The sequence below is a fragment of the Aethalodelphis obliquidens genome, unplaced genomic scaffold (genome assembly GCF_003676395.1).
Source record: "Aethalodelphis obliquidens isolate GAN/ISIS:26980383/991018 unplaced genomic scaffold, ASM367639v1 scaffold7, whole genome shotgun sequence".
Taxonomy (NCBI): domain Eukaryota; kingdom Metazoa; phylum Chordata; class Mammalia; order Artiodactyla; family Delphinidae; genus Aethalodelphis; species Aethalodelphis obliquidens.
Window position 1 is genome coordinate 50,173,040 of NW_020837951.1, and position 21,200 is coordinate 50,194,239.

Consider the following 21,200-nt stretch of genomic DNA (forward strand, 5'->3'; position numbering starts at 1 on the left):
TTCTGAACCACTAAATTAGGGAAATCATGCTCTAAAATTGTTTATTTCCATTCATTTTTCCCTTTCCAAAGATGGCTGGGTTTATCTGTGCCACTGGCCCCCATTATTCTACTGGATAATTGAGAATTTTCCATTTTAACGTCATAGGCACCACAGTATTCAGAGGAGAATGTACTGGTTAGGGTCTGACAGACTCTAGAGAGAGACAATCAGGGTGAAAATCCCAGCTTTATTCTGCCACTTACTGGTTGTGTGCCCCGGAGCAGGTTAACTTAACCTCTCTGTACCTCAGTTTTCTCATCTGTAAAATGGGAGTAATAGTACTACTTCATAGGGTACTTTTAAGAGTAAATGAGTTAATAATTCTAAGCGCTTAGAATGGTGCCTAGAACATGCTAAGCACTTAATAAATGTTAGTTCTTATTACTAGCATAGCTTTTAAAATGCTTCCAACTGGTAATAATTATACTTTGATTTGCTGAATTAATAGATTTCTGGCTAAAATAAACCCACTGGGGTCTGAAAAATAAGATGCTTCCAGCAACCAATGATTCTAACTTCATAAAACATCAAAAGTCCTGAATAAGCACATGGCATATTTCTTATTAGTGTCTATTAAGTAGATATAAGCCGAGAATCTAACATACATTGCCTGTCATCTTTTTTGGAATCCAGAATGAAGAATTCCAGAATTTTAAATATCTATGATCTTATGCAACATCTTAAAAGCCACCTTTAAAAATCCTTGTTAAGTATCCAGGAGAGGGAAGAGGGGTGGTAGTGATAAAAATGGTCAAGCCCTGAGCATTGGGACAGGAGCCTGCTGACCAGATCAGAACCCGCTGGCCAAGCTGCAGGGAGGCGTGCAGATGACCCGCGGATATTAACCCTTTTAACTTGAAAGCAAAAGCACCCTTGTGCCCTGAGAGCAGGTGGTCCAGCTCAGACGCTACAGAAACACTGGAAACCCCAGCTTCCCAGCCCGTCATGAACACCAAATGCAACAATGCAGTGGTTCTTATTGCCCCCAAAGGAAACTGTGCAGCAAGTTTAGCGTGTAGCATATTATCCCCTGGAGTCAGTGTTTAGGGGGCTTTCCATGGTTAACCAGGATGCAGAAGCATGGCAAACCTGGGTGGCTTAACATACAGATGCTTCCTCCGAAGTGAATGCTAAACGAGGTCACTGAGAAATGAACAGCTCAGGGAACCACCCTGGGGGCGGGGGTGGCTTGGCTTCTCTTCCTATTCAGAAGCTGCTGAGAGTTTTTGCTTAATTACCTGCCACTTCTTTCTTACAAGTCATCAAGGCAGATTTGAAATCATTTGCTTTAGGACTTTTCAAGGAAGAAGACAAGCACAGGTGATCTTCTATGGAAGCTGAGGGATCTGGAGGGAAGATCTGTACAAAGGGGTGGGTGGCAATGGTAAATGATTATACATGCTTCTAAACTGAACGAGATTATTTAAAAACTCCAGCTCTCTGAATGGTGCAGCTCATCTCCTTGCTGCCTAATTTTCAAAGCACAAAGGCAGCCCACCATTAGAAGCACATCTTTCTCTCTTATTTCCGAAGCCACTGCTGCTGGGAAGGAAACACTTCTTCCAGCTCCGTCTACTCTCTGATGCCCAGGCCAGACCAGAGCCAGCTTCAGGATGCTAAGTGACAACACTTCTCCCCATAAGCCCAGTGCTGGGGGAGGAAGCGACACTGGCTGCCGTGCTCAGTTCTAACAGAACTAAAATCTGATTGGAAATCAGAGGCTGAGGGATTCTGCTTTTGCTAATACAACAGTCACTTCACTCCTTGGCATTCCACTTTTCCCAGGATGTGTTCACATCCGTTAAATTGTTTGACCCTCACAGAGCTGTGAGCAAGTATTAATCACATGTCATCAATGAGAAAAATTAAGATTCAGATCAATTAAGGAAAATGCCTACGATGATACAACCAGTATCTAAAAGAGCTGGGGCTTCCCTGGTGGCGCAGTGGTTAAGAATCCGCCTGCCAATGCAGGAGGCAAGGGTTCGAGCCCTGGTCTGGGGAGATCCCACATGCCGCGGAGCAACTAAGCCCGTGTGCCGCAACTACTGAGCTCACGCGCCACAACTACTGAAGCCCGCGTGCCTAGAGCCCGTGCTCTACAGCAAGAGAAGCCACCCCAATGAGAAGCCTGTGTACCACAACAAAGAGTAGCCCCCTCTCACCGCAACCAGAGAAAAGCCCGCGTTCAACAACGAAGACCCAACGCATCCAAAAATTAAATAAATAAAAAATAAAACAAAAGAGCTGGACTCACATCTACCCTCCACTTAAAAGGGTAGTTGAGTTTGGCTGAAAAACCTTGTCACTGCTAAAATTCTGATAATTCTTTGTTGTGGGCTCTGCCCTGGGCATTGCAGGATGCAGCACTGCTGGCCTCTACTTCCTAGATGCCAACGGCACCACGCCCCCAGTTTTGACAACCAAAATGTATCCAGACATTGCCAAATGTTCCCTGGGCACTGGTTGAGAACCACTGGGTTAGGGTGTTTTGGATTAAGGTGAATTAGGAATAACACTTGGAATGCCAAAGCATCACTCTTCCTATAGACCAATGTAGTTGCTATTGATGACGAGGGCTGCGTAATGCAAAGACAAAGCTGTCTCTGTTAAGCTACAGAGTGTAGCTCCCCCAGGGCAGAAAGCAAGGGTCTTATTTCTGGAAGTCGTGGCTTTCTAGAGTCTGAAGGGAAGGAAGAGCAGTCAGGGCTTGGGACACATGCTAACCCTTCCCCCCACCCCTTCTTCCCATCTTAAAATGTTACTTATTCAATATTTGAACAGGCAAAACATTCATATGGTTCAAAATTAAATAGCCATTAAATGTATATACAGAAAAGCTTCCCCTGACTCAAGATTCCCGCCACCCATTTTTCCCTAGAGGCAGTCAATGTTGATAGCTGCCTGCGTATCTGTCAGAGACGTTTTATAAAAGAGCTTGTGTTTAAATAAATGCTTCCTCTTAGTTCAAAGTATCGCTGAGTCATGACTTCACTCATGTTTAAAAAGTCATAAGGGACATGTTCTCTTGCCATGTGGTAAGAGGCAGGCACCATCCTCCCACCTGGTCCCTGCCTGCCTCCACTGAGAGGAACACTGACTGAGACAGTGGATTTACATGACAACATAGGTCTTAAAAAACAAAACAAAATGAAAACAACCTGGGGAATTTGGATCAAGGACCCTGTTTGTATCCAGAGTGGTCAGTTTCCTACTAGGTCACGCTGAGTGCTCTCATCACGTGTGCCCGTCCTGGCGGAAGTTGGTTAACAAGATTCAGACCACACCTGAAGTCAGGGTGTTGGTGCCAAAGGTGGGCCCTCCAGACCTCAAGTAGCCTGTGGTAGTCATCAACACCAGAATCTCCTAGGGGAGCCTGTTGTGGGTAGGCCCAGGATGGAAGGAGGAGTAGAGGAGGGAGGATGACAAGCCTGGAATGACACCTTTGGGATGGAGAGGTGAAAGAGGGAGGAAAGCAAGTGGCAGGACTAAAAATTTCCCACACCTATCCACAGCCAGCCGACTGGGAAACACTGATCGCTTCCGATGGACAAGTCACCAATTAGGACATCATATGCCTGGACCTTTTCATCATCTTCCTGACAAAGAATTGCTAAGGGACCTGGGATAAGCCATTGAACTACGCTGACATGTTTGTTTTGGAAAGGTGGGGGATGTGGGGTGGGCAATTTCCTCACATACAAAAAAGAAAAAACTCAGACCTCTGGCATTGGTATTTTAACTCGAGTTTAAACCATTCTTAAAGTGAACTGATGTCCTGCTTTCTGCTTCCTTCCTTCCTTATCACCTTGTTAAAAAACATCTCTTCTTCAAACTTCTCTAGTTCCATCAATGGCAGAAAATTTCTAGTAGTTACTCTGACTGGAAACTTTCAGGTCACCCTTCATCGTGGTTTAGACTGTCATTTCACCATGTCACTGATCTCCGAACCAGTGTCATGGTACCTCACTGCCTAGAGCTGCACTGTCCAACATGGTAGGTGTTAGCCACATGTGCTTATTTAACTAAAATGAAAATTTAAAATTCCTTCCTCAGGGCTTCCCTGGTGGCGCAGTGGTTGAGGGTCCACCTGCCGATGCAGGGGACACGGGTTTGTGCCCCGGTCCAGGAAGATCCCACATGCTACGGAGCGGCTGGGCCCGTGAGCCATGGCCGCTGAGCCTGCGCATCCGGAGCCTGTGCTCCGCAACGGGAGAGGCCACAACAGTGAGAGGCCCGCGTACTGAAAAAAAAAAAAAAAAAAATTCCTTCCTCAGACACATGGGTCACATTTCAAGTGCCCAATAGCCACACACAGCTTGTAGCTACCGTATTAGTACAGATTACAGAACATTTCCATCATTGCCAAGAGTTCTAATGGACAGTGCTGGCTCAGAACAGGAAATCCAAACTCCTCCAACCGGCACGCAAAGCTAGCTGTCACTTAGAGCCAGCCCATACTTCTGAAATCGCCTCTGCTTTCCCCAAACAATGACACGTAGCTTTGTCTAGGTCAGACTCTACTGTCCCTCCAACAAATCACGTTCATCCCTGATTCTGTGCCTGTGCCCATCGGATTCCCCGTCATTGAGACAGATGACTTGGTTAGTCAATGCACAGTCGTCGAATGAGTGGCATTTTCTGCCATGACAAAAAGCAATGAGGCATGTAAGAACTTTTTAATCCCAGCAAAATGTTCTGCTAACAAACAAGTCCAAGAAAAGGACTTTTCCCCAGGAGACTGTAGGGAACTTTGGGCTTGTCAGGACTCGCTAGAGGATTAAGTGAAATGCCACTTGTCTTGGCACTTCACAGCACTTTGAGTTGTTATTTTCTTCACATGGGCCTCCTATCTGTTTTTTTCTCTTAAATAAATTGTATGGATATAGGAAGCAGAGACCAGGCCTTACACGCATATCTTTTGCATCTTCCTCTCCTATCTCACTTCTCTACCCAAAGAGTGCAGAGATTGCAAACTGGCCACCATGTGAGGACCAGATATGATTGATACAGTTTGTTGCTTTTTCCAGAGTGTATTTTTTTTTTTTTTTTTTTTTAAGAACGGAAAGGTTGCTTTATTCAGGAGGTCAGCACCTGGGGACACGGTGGACTCCTGTCCAAAAACTAACCGCAACATTCTGCTAGACCATGAAAGTTTTTAAAAGGAGAATCATTTGGGGAAGGGGCCGGCGTCTTTGTTATCTTCCACTATGTACAGTCTTTCTTCCAGAGTGTATGTCTGAACAATTTTGAATCAGTTGCCAATCTTTAACAATTAGGAGACTTTACATCAGAATCTACATTTTTGGTTTCTTGAGAAATCAGTTATCTGGCAACCCTGGGTGAGGACTCATGCAAAGCTCTATTAGCTAGCGTTTAAGGCCACCGGTCCCCTTTATAAAAGGAATGTATTCTCCTGTTTACCACCTTCCCCCTGCTTGTTTTACTCCCTTGTTACCTGCCTGGCCCCTTAAAGCCTCTGCATTTACAATTCTTGTGGAAGACACCCAGTAAATGAACTGAGAACAGAAATACTACGCTCTGTAACGAAGCCAGACAGCCCTTAATGCCTGTCTTCATGGGCGTCATGTTTGTTCTAAGCAGCTAAAATCAGAATTCTTATCTCAGCCATTAGCTGAAGACATTAACCTTCCCAACTGATTTTAGCTACTCCTCCTGGGCTTGTCAGGAACTGATAATGGATTAGAGAAATGGTCAACTGGAAGAACAAAAAGCAGTCAGCCTAAACAATCACATGCAAATAATTGAAACTCAGAGAGCATAACAGCGTTCCATGAACTCTGAGTGTTCCCTAAAAACACGTGGACATCACAGCACTCACGATGCTGAGTGTTGCTGGCAGCTGCCCAATGCATCTTGACACAGAAAGCCTAAACCCGCTCATTAACTCTAACCCATATTGATTTCTCCTCTTTTGAACCTTTGTTATAGACTACTGTGTTCTAAAACTGTTTTCATGTCTTGGCTCTCCCACTCAACCGTCAGTGCCTTATAAACTCCCTTGATATCCTTCTCACGCCTAGCACCCAAGATCAGAGTGTTCTGAACCTGGATTGGCTTCAGTCACAGGTAAAATCCAATTGCTCATCCAACTCCTCATTAAAAAGGAGCATACCCCATGGTCAGGGCTTCAGGGTTGGGAAAGAAAGTTAACTTTAAAGTATTTGTAAAAGGGACAATAGTTAATGAAATGCCAGGGACAATAGTTAATAGTTAATGAAATGAAATAGTTAATGATAAGCCTTGATGACACCCACCTAACCTGTTATCATTCCCAGTTCTCTGTCATCTGCACATTTGCAAAGTATAAATTTGATGTCTCCATGCAGGTCATGGGTAAAAATTATGAAGCTACGCAGGGTCAACTCACATCATGTCAGTAGAGACAAGAATGTTCCAGGTACCTTTAAATCAAGATCCACTAAACTTGAGAATTCTCCGTATCTGCGACCAATTTAATGATTCTTTCATAATAGGAAATGCAGTTAATTTGACATAAACTCTATCTTTATGAACCTCTGCAGGTTTGTAAAAGACATGTGTTTCTTCTCTAAATGTACATAGCTACATGTTTACAAACCCATGCTCAAATTATGCCGAGGAACAGTCTCACATCTGGTTTCCAGAATGTACCTTTTCCTCATTTTTGAAAACAGGGATGATATTTGCTCATCTCCTGCCTTTTGATAAGCCTTCCATTCTCCGATTTTTCAAAGCTCACACTCAGTGGTTTCCCTATTCTAGCTTCAAGTTCTTTCATCTGGGACATGGTTCAGCTGGGCCTAGAGACACACATCTGCAGTAGCTAATGTAACTCTTACTATCACCACTCCTAACACCACCATTAACACCCATAGAGTCTGTCGTACAGAGTGAAGTAAGTCAGAAAGAGAAAGACAAATACCATATGCTAACACATATATATGGAATTTAAGAAAAGAAAAATGTCATGAAGAACGTAGGGGTAAGACAGGAATAAAGACACAGACCTATCAGAGAATGGACTTGAGAATATGGGGAGGGGGAAGGGTAAGCTGGGACAAAGTGAGAGAGTGGCATGGACATATATACACTACCAAGCGTAAAATAGATATCTACTGGGAAGCAGCCGCATAGCAGAGGGAGATCAGCTCCTGCTTTGTGACCACCTAGAGGAGTGGGATAAGGAGGGTGGGAGGGAGGGAGATGCAAGAGGGAGGAGATATGGGAACATATGTATATGTATAACTGATTCACTTTGTTATAAAGCAGAAACTAACACACCATTGTAAAGCAGTTATACTCCAATAAAGATGTAAAAAAAAAAAAAAAGACCTCTTGCTTAATGGGGAAGAATTCAGTTGAATAGTTCAGCTGAGCTGTTAACCTGTTGGCAAAGCAACACTTTCTCTAAATGATCCCTTCTTCCTGCTTTGCATGATAACACCATATTCACTGAGGGCTGAAGTTCTAGGCACTATGCTGTGTCTTGGTGCTTTTCTTACAGAGAGGGTCCTCCTCTTCCCTTGCTAACCTTCCTTTTAAAATCAGAGGTCATCAAAAAGGTCCCTATGCCATCACACATAAAAAAAAAAAAAATCATAGTTTTTTTGGTCCTCTTAAGTTTCCTGCATCTTCTCTTTATTTTTCAGAATTATTTGCTATCATACAATATGATTTTTAGTTTTTATAACCTTCCCAACATTGCTGAGTCAGATACCCTGTTAGGGACATTCATCACAGAATCATACCTATAATATTACTGAAAACCTATTTTACTAATTCTTGAGCAAGACACACTTAGTAACTCCGAGATCGCATGGTCACATGCCTTCTATTACTTTTGCATTACTAGAGAGCTCCTGCAAATCAGAACACAATCAAGAATCACAAGGCATCTTGAGGCTGACTGAGAAAACTGCCTGAAACTGCTCTGAAGGAATGCCAGGCTGACAGTTTGACCATCTCTGTGTTGGTCCCATGTATGACTGAATTTACAAAGAGTCTTGGGTAAATGAGATAGGATTTTGTTTTCCACCTGTGTCTGAAAATAAATAATTCTGTATTGCTGCCTCTGTTCAGATTAACAAATTTTAGAAGCTGTAACATGACACTTGTGAGCTCATGAATCTTTAACCTACTATTCCCCAAACACATCACCTCTTTGGATGGCAAGCTCTCTGTTTATACTTCTAGGTTTGGCTGAGTAGAAAAGTCAGAAGAAAAGATATACCAGGAAAAAGGGCATGTTATTCCACATGAAAATGGAACAGGAAATACATCATGTTAGTTCCATGACCTAAATCTGTGGTCAGATCACACGGCTCATGGGACTTGATGACACAACTTCTTGCTAGCTATCCATTACAGAGTAAAAGGCAAAAGGAAATGTTAAGGTATATCAACGCGTCAATACGCAAACCTTCTACTCCCCAGAGAGGAGGAGGGCAAGGTCTTTTAAAAGCTAAAAAGCTAAAATGTACAGTCCATTTAAAATCAGGAACAGCAGTGCTTGGGAACATATATTACCCAGTAATGCTTCTGAACATTAACTTGGTTGCTAGGAACCAAGAATTCATCGAAGTCAAAGAGTGGTCAGGCAAGATACTCTGGGAAGTCTAGAAAGAGATTTTTGTGAAATGGGCTGAAGACATGGAATCTGAGAGGCTTAGAAAGGGGTGAGATGCAATTCCAGGCTAAAAATCTTCTTTAAAGGTAGAAAATGTTTAAAATTATGGTGGCAAGTAGCAAGTCAATAAAAAGATTCACATAGTGAACAAAGAACACTGCACACACGTAAGGGCCTTCTTCTTAGGCATAAAAAGGGTTTTCAAGTAACTACCTTCTGTCAGTGTTCTGTATCACGGTAACTGTGGTGGGCAGAAAAATGGCCCCCAAAGATGTCCATGTTCAAATCCTTGGAATCTGTGAATATGCTACATTATGTGACAATGAGGAGTAAGGGTGGAGAAGAAATTAAGGCTGCTAATCAGATGACTTTAAAATAAAGGGATTGGGCTTCCCTGGTGGCGCAGTGGTTGAGAGTCCGCCTTCCGATGCAGGGAACACGGGTTCGTGCCCCGGTCCGGGAAGATCCCACATGCCGCGGAGAGGCTGGGCCCATGAGCTATGGCCGCTGAGCCTGCGTATCCGGAGCCTGTGCTCCGCAACGGGAGAGGCCACAGCAGTGAGAGGCTCGCGTACCACCAAAAAAAAACCCCAATAAAAAATAAAAATAAAATAAAATAAAGGGATTATTCTGGATTACCCACGAGGGCTCAATGTAATCACAAGCATCCTTTAAAGTGTCAGAGTGACAGGGCCCGATAAAGACTCAACTGGCCTTTGCTGGCTTTGAAGTCGGAAAGAAATCATGATATAGACAATGCAGGCAGCCTCAAGAAGCTGGAAAAGACAAGGAAATGAACTCTTCCCTGGAGCCTCCAGAAAAGAATGCAGCCCCGTAGACACCTGGATCTTGACCTAGTGAGACCCATGCCAGACTTGTGACCTACAGAACTGTAAGAAAATACATTTAGGTTGTTTAAGCCACTAACTTTGTGGTAATTTGTTACAGAAATAGGAAACTAAGGCGGTAACTTACATACAAATGCTTTGGAGGAAGAAAAGGCTTATGGCAATATTAGCATTCTAAGCAATACAAGTGTTCCTCTTTTTGAGCTGAAAAAAGACGATAACACACTCACTCACCTTTTTATAGGTTTTTTCTTCGTTTTGTTTCCCAGGTGCTGCATCTCCATTCTCAGCAGCAGACGACATCTACAAGAGAAAAATGTACCTATTTGAATTTAGATATTCTACTCTGAAATACAATATGCTAATAATATTGTTACCTGTTTTGGTTAATTACATTTTTGTTGTTATGCTGTTGTCTCCAAGAAAGGAAGAGATTTCTCAGAATACTAAAAAAAAATTCTGTGTTCTCCAGTCTTTCCAAAATAAAGTTTTACATATAAATCATTTTGGCAGCACATTTTACTCCGTATGCTCTAAGAAAGAGGCCATGGAAGTCCAAGCCCAGATCATATGTGTATAAGTTTCTTTCTACAAAGCCTTAAAAAATTAATTTCTTTCCCCTATTCTTCTGGTTATATATACTTCCTGTAAAAATATCTGGAAAGTACCAAAAACATGAATCAGAACAAAAACATTACCCAGTTCTACTGCCCTTGGGCAACTCCACTATTCACATTTTGGTATGTTTGTTTCCACCTTTTGTTCCATGCACTTTCATACTAAAAATATTATGATACTATCTTAACACAGCATTTTTCGCTGAACACTTATGTAATAAGCATTTTCCCATTTGATTATAAAAATCTCAATGTAAGAATAATTTTTTCTAGTTGCAAGAGACACCACTGGGTGAACACAATTGCGCGTTAATACTTTAGTTAACAATGCCAACATTGAAGGACAGTTGAGGTGGATCAGGGGTTTTGTTTCTACAAATAATGCAACAGTAATGACCGTGTGCTTCTACCTTTGTCCACCTTTAATGTTTTCTTGTACTAGTTTCCTAGAATTACTAGGTCACTAAAAAATCAGAAGCTCTTACCACATATTGCTAAATTTCTTTCCAAGAAGAATACACCCATTCACACTAACAGCAATGAGTGGAAGCTGGTTTCATTACACGCTTAGCAATGACTATTATCATTTTAACTCTTTGCTAATTTGACAGGTGAAAGGAAGCACCTCCTGATTTTAATTTGCATCCTTGAAAATTATTAGCGAAGGTTAACATTGTTTGCATATATTTTTTTGGTTCTTTGTATTTCTTCTTTCAACTTTTCTATTATTTTGCCCACTGGTCTATTGGGGTCTTGGGTATTGATTTTTTACCTATTATGGCTAGTAATATTAGTGGTTTCCTTATTGATTTTTATGTATTAAGGTTATTAATCTGTTCACAAGCACATTATTAGTACCTTCCATGCTACTGTCTTTTAATTTGTTTTATAATTATGACATGGAGAAGTTTTACATTTTTCATACTTAAAACTATTGACTATTTTTGTGATTTCTTCCAATGCTTTTAGATAAAATTTTATTTTTCATTGGGAGGTATCAGATGTTTAAACATGTGCTCCTCTCATCTTTTAATAATAAGGTTTTTACATTTTCTAATTCATCTGATTTCTTAAAACCAGTTACCTATGTGGTAAACAAGGATAACTACATAACTCAGCGTGCCATGATGTTTAAGGGTCTTATCTTAAATTGCAATGAACAGCATTCTATACACCATGGAGGAGAAAACTTCTGACTTTCTCATAAGCCTTTGAAGCACATTTTAAATCTTGGGCTTTCAATAAACATAGTATGCACTAAACGTAAGGATCTGCCAGCCATTTCTCTGTACTGGAACTAAATGACTGCCATGAGCTGGATGTGACTAAAAACCACCCAAGAAAATGAAAGAACGGACCATGGCAAGCCAACCTCACCAGACCTATGACTGCCCACCAATCCAAGCATTCTCTTAGATAAACTTTCAGTTCCATTTGTCTCCATTCAATCTGTCCGTATTTGAACATGAAGTTTTCAAGGACAGATGTTTCATACACTACTGCTTCCCACACTGTATCTGCTTAATTTATTTAAAGAATAATTGATTTTTCTAGTTACTTCATAATATGAGTTTTGAATAATATATTAGTGGAACTGGGATATTTGAAAGGTTTTACAATATCAGGCTCAGGGTAAAAACCAAACCCAACCCTGTATCATTCCCCTGGAAAGCTCAAATTACATAATCACTATAAGAATATATAAGGAGTTATCTGATATTTGATCCCTATTTCTGTATTAGAGTATGTTTGTGCAATTTAGTATGTACTACCACTAATAAGAGTAGGATTTTCCTTAATCTTCAACTGTTTGATAGAGCCCACAGAATGAAGACTTCCCTCATGGCATTTCAGTAATTTCACTTTTAAGCCTTTGCAGCCTCTAAAACCGAAAAACTTCAAGAGCAATGCCGAAAGGGCTTGAAAATACAGTCTTAATGAGGGGTTGACAAACTGGCATGAATGAAGGACGGATGATGAGTCTTTTTTTATTACTTTGTAAATCATTCCTGACTAGACAGTAGAAAAGAAGTGGGGAAACTTAATATATTTAAAAACAAACAATTCCGTTTAAGCAGCACAAGCAGATAATAACGTTAAAAGCAGACCGTGAGATATCACCCGGATTCAAAGGTTTTTGTTTGTTTGTCTCTGTTTAACAAAGGTCACACGGACTTATTCACCAGGACATCCATGTAGGAGAGGTAAATGAGATGCTTGGGGATGCTCTGGTCAACTGCAAACGGCTATTAAAATGGTCACAGCGACAATTACTGTCTCTTCCTAGACTTGCTATGTTCTGCACTCGTTAAGGTACATCATTTACAACTATGGAAGCCAAGGTAAGTATGGATTAAAAACATTGCTTTTAAAAACATTATAATCATACATATTTCTACATATGCAAAAAGGAAGGAGGAAAGAAATTCACAGAAGTACTGGTAATTACCTACAGATGGTGGGATTGTGAATGCTTTGTGGTATCATGTTAACATTTTGCTATATTCTCCAAGTATGCTGCAGTGAGCACTGCCACATTTAGAAATAAGGAAAACACTAATGCTAGTCAAATATTTAACCATACACAGTAATTAATAGCAGAGACCACATCTCCTGGGTTCTGCCCCTTTTGGCATGCCAACATCCACAACATTTCCTGTTTCTATTTGCTTGCTGTTTGTTTTCAATTTGATAATGTCAAAGTTAAAGGCCATGAACTAGATACATGATTTAGAGTGTTTGTAAATATAAAACAAAAGAGTAAGGGCTTCTAATGAGTCCGTTGGAATTAATTAAAAATATAGACCGTACTGCCTTACCTTTGTCAATGAAATGGCAAGTCATCTGTAATTGGTCGTGATGAGTGGCCTATTCATTGTTGAGACTGTTTTCCTTCCCAGGTTCCTGTTAAAATAGAAATCACTATTCATTATTTATTCATACCTCTACTTCATCTCCCAGAAGAGATCAGAGGTGGCTATAGGGATACACACAATGCAATCAGTTAAAACTAAAATAAAGAAATGTGTGTATAAATAAAGGGAAGATAAAGGTGAGGAACAAGATGGTGCCAGCAGTATGGGCTGTGCACAGAATGTGAGCCGTGTAATCCTGTACAGTTGTTGAATACCCTGGTCAGTCTCCAGTTTGACTCTGAGATTCCTAGTGGTCACAGCAGAGGAAGAAATAATCAGTTACGTAAATGCCCAATGTTCATAAGATAAAAACAAGTCAGTTGCTTAAATGAACCACATTGGGGATTGAGGCTGCAGTGGAAGTTTCTCCTGTGGGTCTTCAAAAAAGAGACCCCATGTGATGTGTGGATAATTTTGCAATATTATCCCTGTGATAAATCAACTGTGATTTTCATGAAGGTTGGTTCAATAACACAACTTCAAAGACAGTTCAACAAACCTTTTTGCCCTATAATTATGTTTTTATACAAAAGAGATACTTGCTTATGGTAACTAATTTTAAAAATGCAGTTTAAAGTAAAAATGAATAAGGTCCCATCAGTATCTCCCCAATGAGATAACCAATGGTAACAGTTTGTTGACTATCCTTCCAAAATCTTCCCTATGCTTACACACACACATGCACACACTTATTTCAGCCACTTCTATCAGCATTTTAAAGATATTTTTCAAATCTATATTATATATCTCTCTCACTTAAAAACAACTGTATCAGGACCTCCCTGGTGGCGCAGTGGTTAAGACTCCACGCTCCCAATGCAGAGGGCCTGGGTTCAATCCCCGATCAGGGAACTAGATCCCGCTTGCATCCCGCAGCTAAGAGTTCGCATGCCACAACTAAGGAGTCAGCGAGCTGCAACTAAGAAGCCCACGAGCCACAACTAGGAGAAGCCTGCCTGCCGCAACTAAGACCCGGCACAACCAAAAAAAAAAAAAAAAAAAAGTTACAAATGGAATCCTATGGTGTAACCTTTAAAAAAAATAATTGTACCATATTCCACAAAATGGATACACCATCATTTAAGCAATCACTCCCTCCTGGACAAACATGCAGACAGTTTCCAGGTTTGGCTACTGTAACCAGAGAAGGAATAAACAGACTTACATAAACATCTCTAATGTTCTAGTACTTTTATTTCTGTGGGAAAGAATCCTGGAAATTGATCCAAAGTTGATAAGTGCATTAAGTATTTGAAGGACCTTTGTTACATTCTTTTCTGTAAAAAGGGTGAAGCAATGAGTCCCACAGTGCATAATGAGTACCTGCTTAATGACATACTAATCAGCACTGGATGTTTGCCATCTTTAAAATGTTTGCCAATCTAATGGGCAGAGAATGACACCTCAGTCATTTTAATTCATGGTCTCTTAGCACTAACGGGGCCTATCCTCTTCACAGCTTTACTGGTGATTTACATTTTCAGTTCATTTCCTTTTGCTTATTTTTATACTGTGCTGTTTATCTTTTTTTCTTTTATAATCAATCTGTAAGATCTCCTGGTATATTAAACATTAACTGTGTCATATGAGTTGCAAGCTATTGTTCATCTTTTGGCTCTGTTTATGGTGCCTTGTCAGGTAGACATTTAAAATATTTACATTGTCAAATCTACTAATTTTTCCTAGATGGACTGTGGATTTACTGTCTTACTTGGGAGAGTTCTCCCAAGCCTGATGTTACACTACATGTATTCTCCTGTATTTTCTTCAAATACCTTTATAGCTCATTTTTAACATTAGATCTTTGCTTCAAATGGAATCTAACCTCATCGTCTCCCAGATGGGTAGCTAATTGCCCCAACATCATTTACTTTATAATCTATCTTCTTACTGGAAGGACATGCCTTCATGCCTCCTTTAGCAAATATTAAGTTTTCCTGTATACCTCAATATATTTCTAGGCTCTCTGTTCCAAAGACTTACTTGTTGATTTCTAAGCTAATATGTTGTCTTAAATGCAGTAACATGCTGCTGCTACAAGTTCCCCACACTATTTTTCTTCCAAGTTTATATTTTTATATGGACTTGAAAAGCACATTGCTTAACCTGAAAACACGCCCACCCCACCAGCCCCCTGCGAAGTTGGAATTCTGACTAGAATTATATTAAAGTTATATACTACTTTGGGAAGCATTAATATCTTTGGAATTTTAAGTTTTCTTATTCAAATCATGGTATAGTTCTCTATTTCTTCAAATGTTATTTTATATCTTTTACTACAACCATATTTTTTGTTTTTGTCTTATGTCTTACTAAATTCATTCCCAGATACTTTAGTTTGTCATGCTTTTAATTAGGGATTTTTCTATTTGCATTTCTAACTGGTTATTAACTCATAGAAAGAAAATGATTGGGTTTCATCTATTATCTTTCACCCAGCCATTTAATCAAATCCTCTTACAGAATTTTAAAAGATTTTAGGCAGAGTCTCAATCACACTACCTGCAATATTTATACATCGTACTTCTATTTCTTTTCCTATTACATTCAATGAACTTCCAAATAAATGTTGAATAATAGCAGTTGAGCAATAGTAGTAGTGCCTGATATTTATATTATAATCCTACAGTAGTCACCATCCTCTATAATGGTCTTGTTTGTTCGGTAGCACAGTAGCTTCTTTCTGCTATGTTCTACTTTACTTTTTATTATGAATGTCTACTGAATTATATCAAATGCATTTTCAGCATCAGTTGATATAATCATAATTGTTCTTCTTTATTCTACTGTGCCAAATATAACATTGAGAAATTTCACAATGAAAAATTATATCTTTCTAGAAAAACCCTAACTTAGATTTGATTTGCTACCATTTTCGAAAGGATATTTTCATAATTGAAATTGAATGATTTTTCTCCCATCTTTACCAGGTGTTGGTATTAAAAAATTAATACGTTTCATAAAACTGGATGGCTTTTTATATGCACTTAGTTTTGGGGGATTATTCATCTCTTGGAATTTATAACCTTTCTTTGAATCAAATTTTCATAATTTAATTCTGTTAGAAAGCCATCGATTTCCTTTAGATTTTTAAATTTATTGTCATAAAGTTAACACATAATATTTTGTTACTGAAGTCTTTCGATTCTTTTGGGATCCAGGTAATGTCTTTTTCCTTATTCTTGATGGGGTGTGTGTGTGTGCATGTATGCGTGTGTGTGTGTGTGTGTGTGTGTAGACATAAAATGTATATGTATTATATGTTCCATATATATGTTATAAATATGTATTTTTGTTAGTCAGACTTCCCTTTTCTATTATTTCTTTTTGTGGCCATTTCCATTAATTTTAGCTTTTAATATTTTCTTTCTTTGGGCTTTAAAGAATTTCTTAGATGCACTACTTAGTTTATTTTCACTCTTTTAAAAAGATAGTGTTAAAATCACTTAGGCTACGAAGTATTCCTGAATATACTAATGATTTCCTCATAAATTTTGATGTGAAGTATTCTGTTTAATTTCCAAATAATTTGTAATTTTGGACTTGATTTTCAATTTGATCCAGGAATCATCTATAAGAGAGTTTCTTAACGTTAAGTATTTATATTTTAATTATTAATCTTTTCATTCATTGCTATATTCTTGCTTATTGCACTGGTATCAAAATATGGGATAAGTAAAATTTCCCCTCCCACTCAAGTTCAAGTTTTTTCCTATGGCCATAGAAACAATTTTTTGTAAATGTTACGTAGACACAAGAGAAAACGTGCCTATGCCCTGTTTCTAGGGTAGAAAAACACTATACTATTGCCACCTTGTAACATTGTCTACTTCGTCAAATTATGAAAAAATACAGTAAAATTCTCTGATATGGTTATAGGTTAATCATATTCTCCTGTATTTCTACTTTTTATTTTTTGCCTTGAAATTTCCATAACTACGCTGGCCGTGTACAAAGGATATATGTATAATAGTGTCCTTGAGAATTGTACTCTTTATCTGCAAAAGTATCTTTTTTTCTTATTTAATAATTTTGGTCTTGGATTCCATCTTGATGCTAATATCCTCACTTCCTCCCTTTTATTTGCTCATGCTTGGCATCTTCTTGTCCATTTTTTTATCTTCAGCTTTTTTAGTTATTGTCATTTGGTTTCAGCTGTGTTCCTGACGAACAGCTTAAAACTGGATTTTTTTTTTAACCAATCTAAGAGTCTTTGTCATTTGCAAGGGGACTTAACAAATTCACATCTATTGTGATTAGATTATATTTGGTTTACTTGCATCATATTTGTTTACTATTAATTATAGTTATGGTTCCTGCATTTATTTTTATCTATTCCTTTCTTGCTGGGTTAATAAAATTTACAATTCTATTTTTTCCCATTAATTGAAATTTTTTATTCCACATATATTTTGCTCATAATTATCTTTCTATTTTTAAACCATTAAGAGTCTATGTATTTCTAGTAAAAAATAATAATAATAAAATGACTTTATGCCATCCCACTACCCAGGCATTTTTCCTATCGTCTATTGTGCTAGACGCAGACCTGTGCCACCCAGATCTCCCCTCAAGGAGGGCAGGCTGCTCACCACTAAGAGTGTGGTCAGCAGACGCCTCCGGCTGCCAGCCCTTTCAGGGTCTGCCTCTGCAGGGAGCCTCCTCTCGCAGGCCCTGGCCTCGCTGGGGCTGCACACAGCCTGTGACTGAATGATGGGGCAGCTCCCCACTGAGTTGGCCCCGGCTTTGTGGGTCCTACATGGAAGTCTGACTTCTTCCTCTGCTTGCCTGACCGTGCTTCCCCCCTCCTCCTTTCACAGGTTGTATCACTCTCCAAACTGTGTGGCTTAAAACGACGGAAATTCATCCTCTCACAGTTATGGAGGCTGAAAGTCCAAAATCAAGGTGTCAGCAGGGCCCTGCTCCACCCAGGCTCTGGACTGCATCCTTCCTTTCCTCCTCCTAGCTGCATGGTGGTGGCTGTTCATCCTGAGCGTTCCTTTGCATGCAGCTGCATCACTCCAGTCTGTGCCTCTGTTGTCTGCCTTCACGTGGCATTTTTCTCTTCTTATACAGACACCAGTCCTATTGGATTGGGACCCACCCAATGACCTCATCTTAACTTCATTACATCTGCAAAGACTCTATTTCCAAATGAAGTCATGTTTCACAGGTACTGGGGGTTAGGACTTCAATATATGTTTTTTTGACCCCTGAAAACATCTTGCACCCAAAACTCTGTCCCAGTGCCTGCTTCTAGAGAGCCCAACCCACGACATCTGTTCTCTTCCTCCCCCGCAAGAGGAGATATATGGAATATTTTTACTCTCTCAATGACTGCTCCATTTTGAACCACTAAATAGCTCCTCTTAGTTGACACAGCTCTTCTTTTTTTTTTTTTTTTTGCAGTATGCGGGCCTCTCACTGTTGTGGCCTCTCCCATTGCGGAGCAGAGGCTCCGGACACACAGGCTCAGCGGCCATGGCTCACGGGCCCAGCTGCTCCGCGGCATGTGGGATCTTCCCGGACCGGGGCACGAACCCATGTCCCCTGCATCGGCAGGCGGACTCTCAACCACTGCGCCACCAGGGAAGCCCAACACAGCTCTTCTTAATGAACAATTTATAGCTCACAGTCACATTATTAACATTTATTTAGACTTGACCACAAGTTTTACAAGGTTCATTGCTCATCATTGTTTCTTTGACTCTTCATCTCCTCCTATCCGAACACCTTTGTTCTGATTCAATTTTCATTCAGTTGGAACAACTTCTCAAGTAGTTCCTAAGAAGTGGCGCATGGATGGTCTGCTCTGTGTCATTCCATGTCCAGAAATGTCTTTCCTTTGTCCCCATGTATAACTAGATCTCTTGGATTCTTGGCTCCCAGACCTTTCTTTCATCTCCTTACTGCTATGTCACTGCTGTCTTCTTGCTTCCTGGCTTACGGGTGAGTAGTTTCACGCTAGTCTGATGCTTCTGTCTTGGTAACTTATTGATTTTCTCTGTCTAGAAACCTATGAGAGTTTTCCCTTTGAACACATAGTTCAAGAATTCCATAAGGACAGATGTGTCTTTTTTCATCAATCCTGCCCAGCAAAGGGAAACTGACAAGAAGCTGTTACATGGAGATCTGATGACTTAAACCATGAATAATATGTAGGCTCTCTAGCTGAGGAACAAACAGACTTCATATCCTTCAGGCAGTGCTCTCTGAAAATTATTTCTCGTGACCAACCTTTTGATAAGAACTGGACAGGGGACCACTCAAAATTATAGTCTCTGGCAAGAGCCTGGAATGCAGAAATTCTAATGGCCAAGTAAGGGCATAATCATAAGACTCAGGTCTCCTTAGGAGATGTGTTAATATGTAATCTGACACGAGACTCCCTGTTAGAACTTATTTCCTTAAATTATTTCTGACATTAAACAGAGCCAATTAATAGTGTCATATGATTAGATTGTTGAAACACCAGCTCAGCTAACAATAATACATGCCAAGCAATGAAAATGTTTTTGACTTGATGATGGCTTATCTATCCTTTCTGGTATTTGGTATCTGGATTTTGTTAGCATAAGGAATAAATAATTTATACTATTTCAGAGCCTGCTACCTTTCTATGCTTTCATTCAACTGGAGGGAAGGAAAGACTCATTTATTGAGCAACAACTATGTGTGAGATGCTGTCACAAAAAAGATTTCATTTAATCCTGCAACGAATCCTTTGGCATTCTTCCATTTAGCTTGTGTGATTCTGACACTTGTAATTGACTGTTCTATAACATCCATGGGATGCAGTCATTTTTAATTTTGCTGAGGCTCTCACTGTGAGGCTGGTTTGTAGAAGTGAAGCCCTTAGTGGTGAAGAAATATAGCAACTCCCAAACCCCTCCATCTCAGCCTGGTTTGCTGTTCTCTTTACCAATGCTGAGCATCAGAACCCCTGGGGAGCTTTCTGAAAATTCAGGTTCTCAGGCCATGCACCAAAACAACTAAATCACTGCCTCTGCATGGTGGGTCTGGGGAACCAGTTTTTTCAGTATGCTTCAAGGCCTTGGGTTCATCTAAGCTACTGTAAGCAGTAGAGGCAATAAATATGTTTTATCACTTCAAGAGAGATGTTAGGGTCCAGGAGGGAACACAGAACCTATTCTGGGTATGTTAAAGAAAGAGAATTTAAGACATGGAATTAGTTATAAAAGTGACGGGTGAGTTAAAAAGCTAAGCAAAAGATGGTGATGAAATGCAGAGACTAACATCGGCACCCCAAGGGCTAGAGGCACACCAAGGGAAGGGGTGTTACCAGACCTCAAAAGTCGGAGGGATCTGCGGAACATCATGGCGAGGGTGAACTGGAAGAGGTTGGAACTACAGAAGGAGGGGGTATATTTGGAGGCATGGTGAAGACAGTCACTGTTGCGGATACTACCCAGGGCACAGAGAGGGGGATACACTCTAGATTCTCCCTCAGCCCCTCTACCCAGCAATCCCTGTCTATGGCTCCCATGGGCCAGCCTACTGAAAACCATGTGACACAGGGAGCCCGAGAAATGTATCCTCTAGGAATGCCTGCCCTGTGACACAGAACAGGAGAAGAGTGAGGAATGGCTTTGAGACAAACAGGCCAGTGATGGGCTACAGAATGAGATACAAAAATGAGATAAAAATATGAATGTGGGAAAGCAGATATGAGCTAATGATATGCACAAGATACATGGTTCCCAAAGAAAATGTGGATTGGGAGGCAGGCTAGGAGCTGGTACAAACATTTCTATTTTTATGACTCTGGGGATTTCCAAAGAGCTTAAATAGATCACTACAAAGTAGCCAGGGTCTACTGCAGCCTCTTCATTAAGCGTAGGAGTGAGGCTGTGACTTGGGACAATTTGCCTGAGGTCAAGTCAAGAGGTGGTGGGGTTGAGACTTGATCCAGAGCTGTCTGACTTCAGATCTACTGCTCATTCTACCATACCACACTCTCCCTCCTAGTTATTTGACAAAATGTTGGAAGACTGTCTACTAAATATTGCATTGCATTTTTCAATTTTGTAAAGGCAATCAGGAGGTTAGCTGACAATATTAACTTACATAATTATTTCCTGTAAAACTTGTTCGACATCAATGAGTCTCAACCTGGAGGGCATTTCTG

General features: G+C 40.1%; 1 protein-coding gene across 5 annotated transcripts in view; it reads right to left on the minus strand.

Annotated features, from left to right (window-relative positions):
• Positions 1-21,200, minus strand: part of PIP5K1B (phosphatidylinositol-4-phosphate 5-kinase type 1 beta) — a 321,872-nt gene that overhangs the window by 200,891 nt on the left and 99,781 nt on the right. For all 5 annotated transcript variants that reach the window (XM_027105737.1, XM_027105735.1, XM_027105733.1 and 2 more), the window contains exons 2-3: positions 12,956-13,040; positions 9,754-9,822 (exon numbers count right to left, since the gene is read on the minus strand). In XM_027105737.1, the coding sequence (XP_026961538.1) occupies positions 9,754-9,822 (69 nt within the window). In that variant the 5' untranslated portion in view covers positions 12,956-13,040. The remainder of the gene's footprint in view (positions 1-9,753; positions 9,823-12,955; positions 13,041-21,200) is intronic.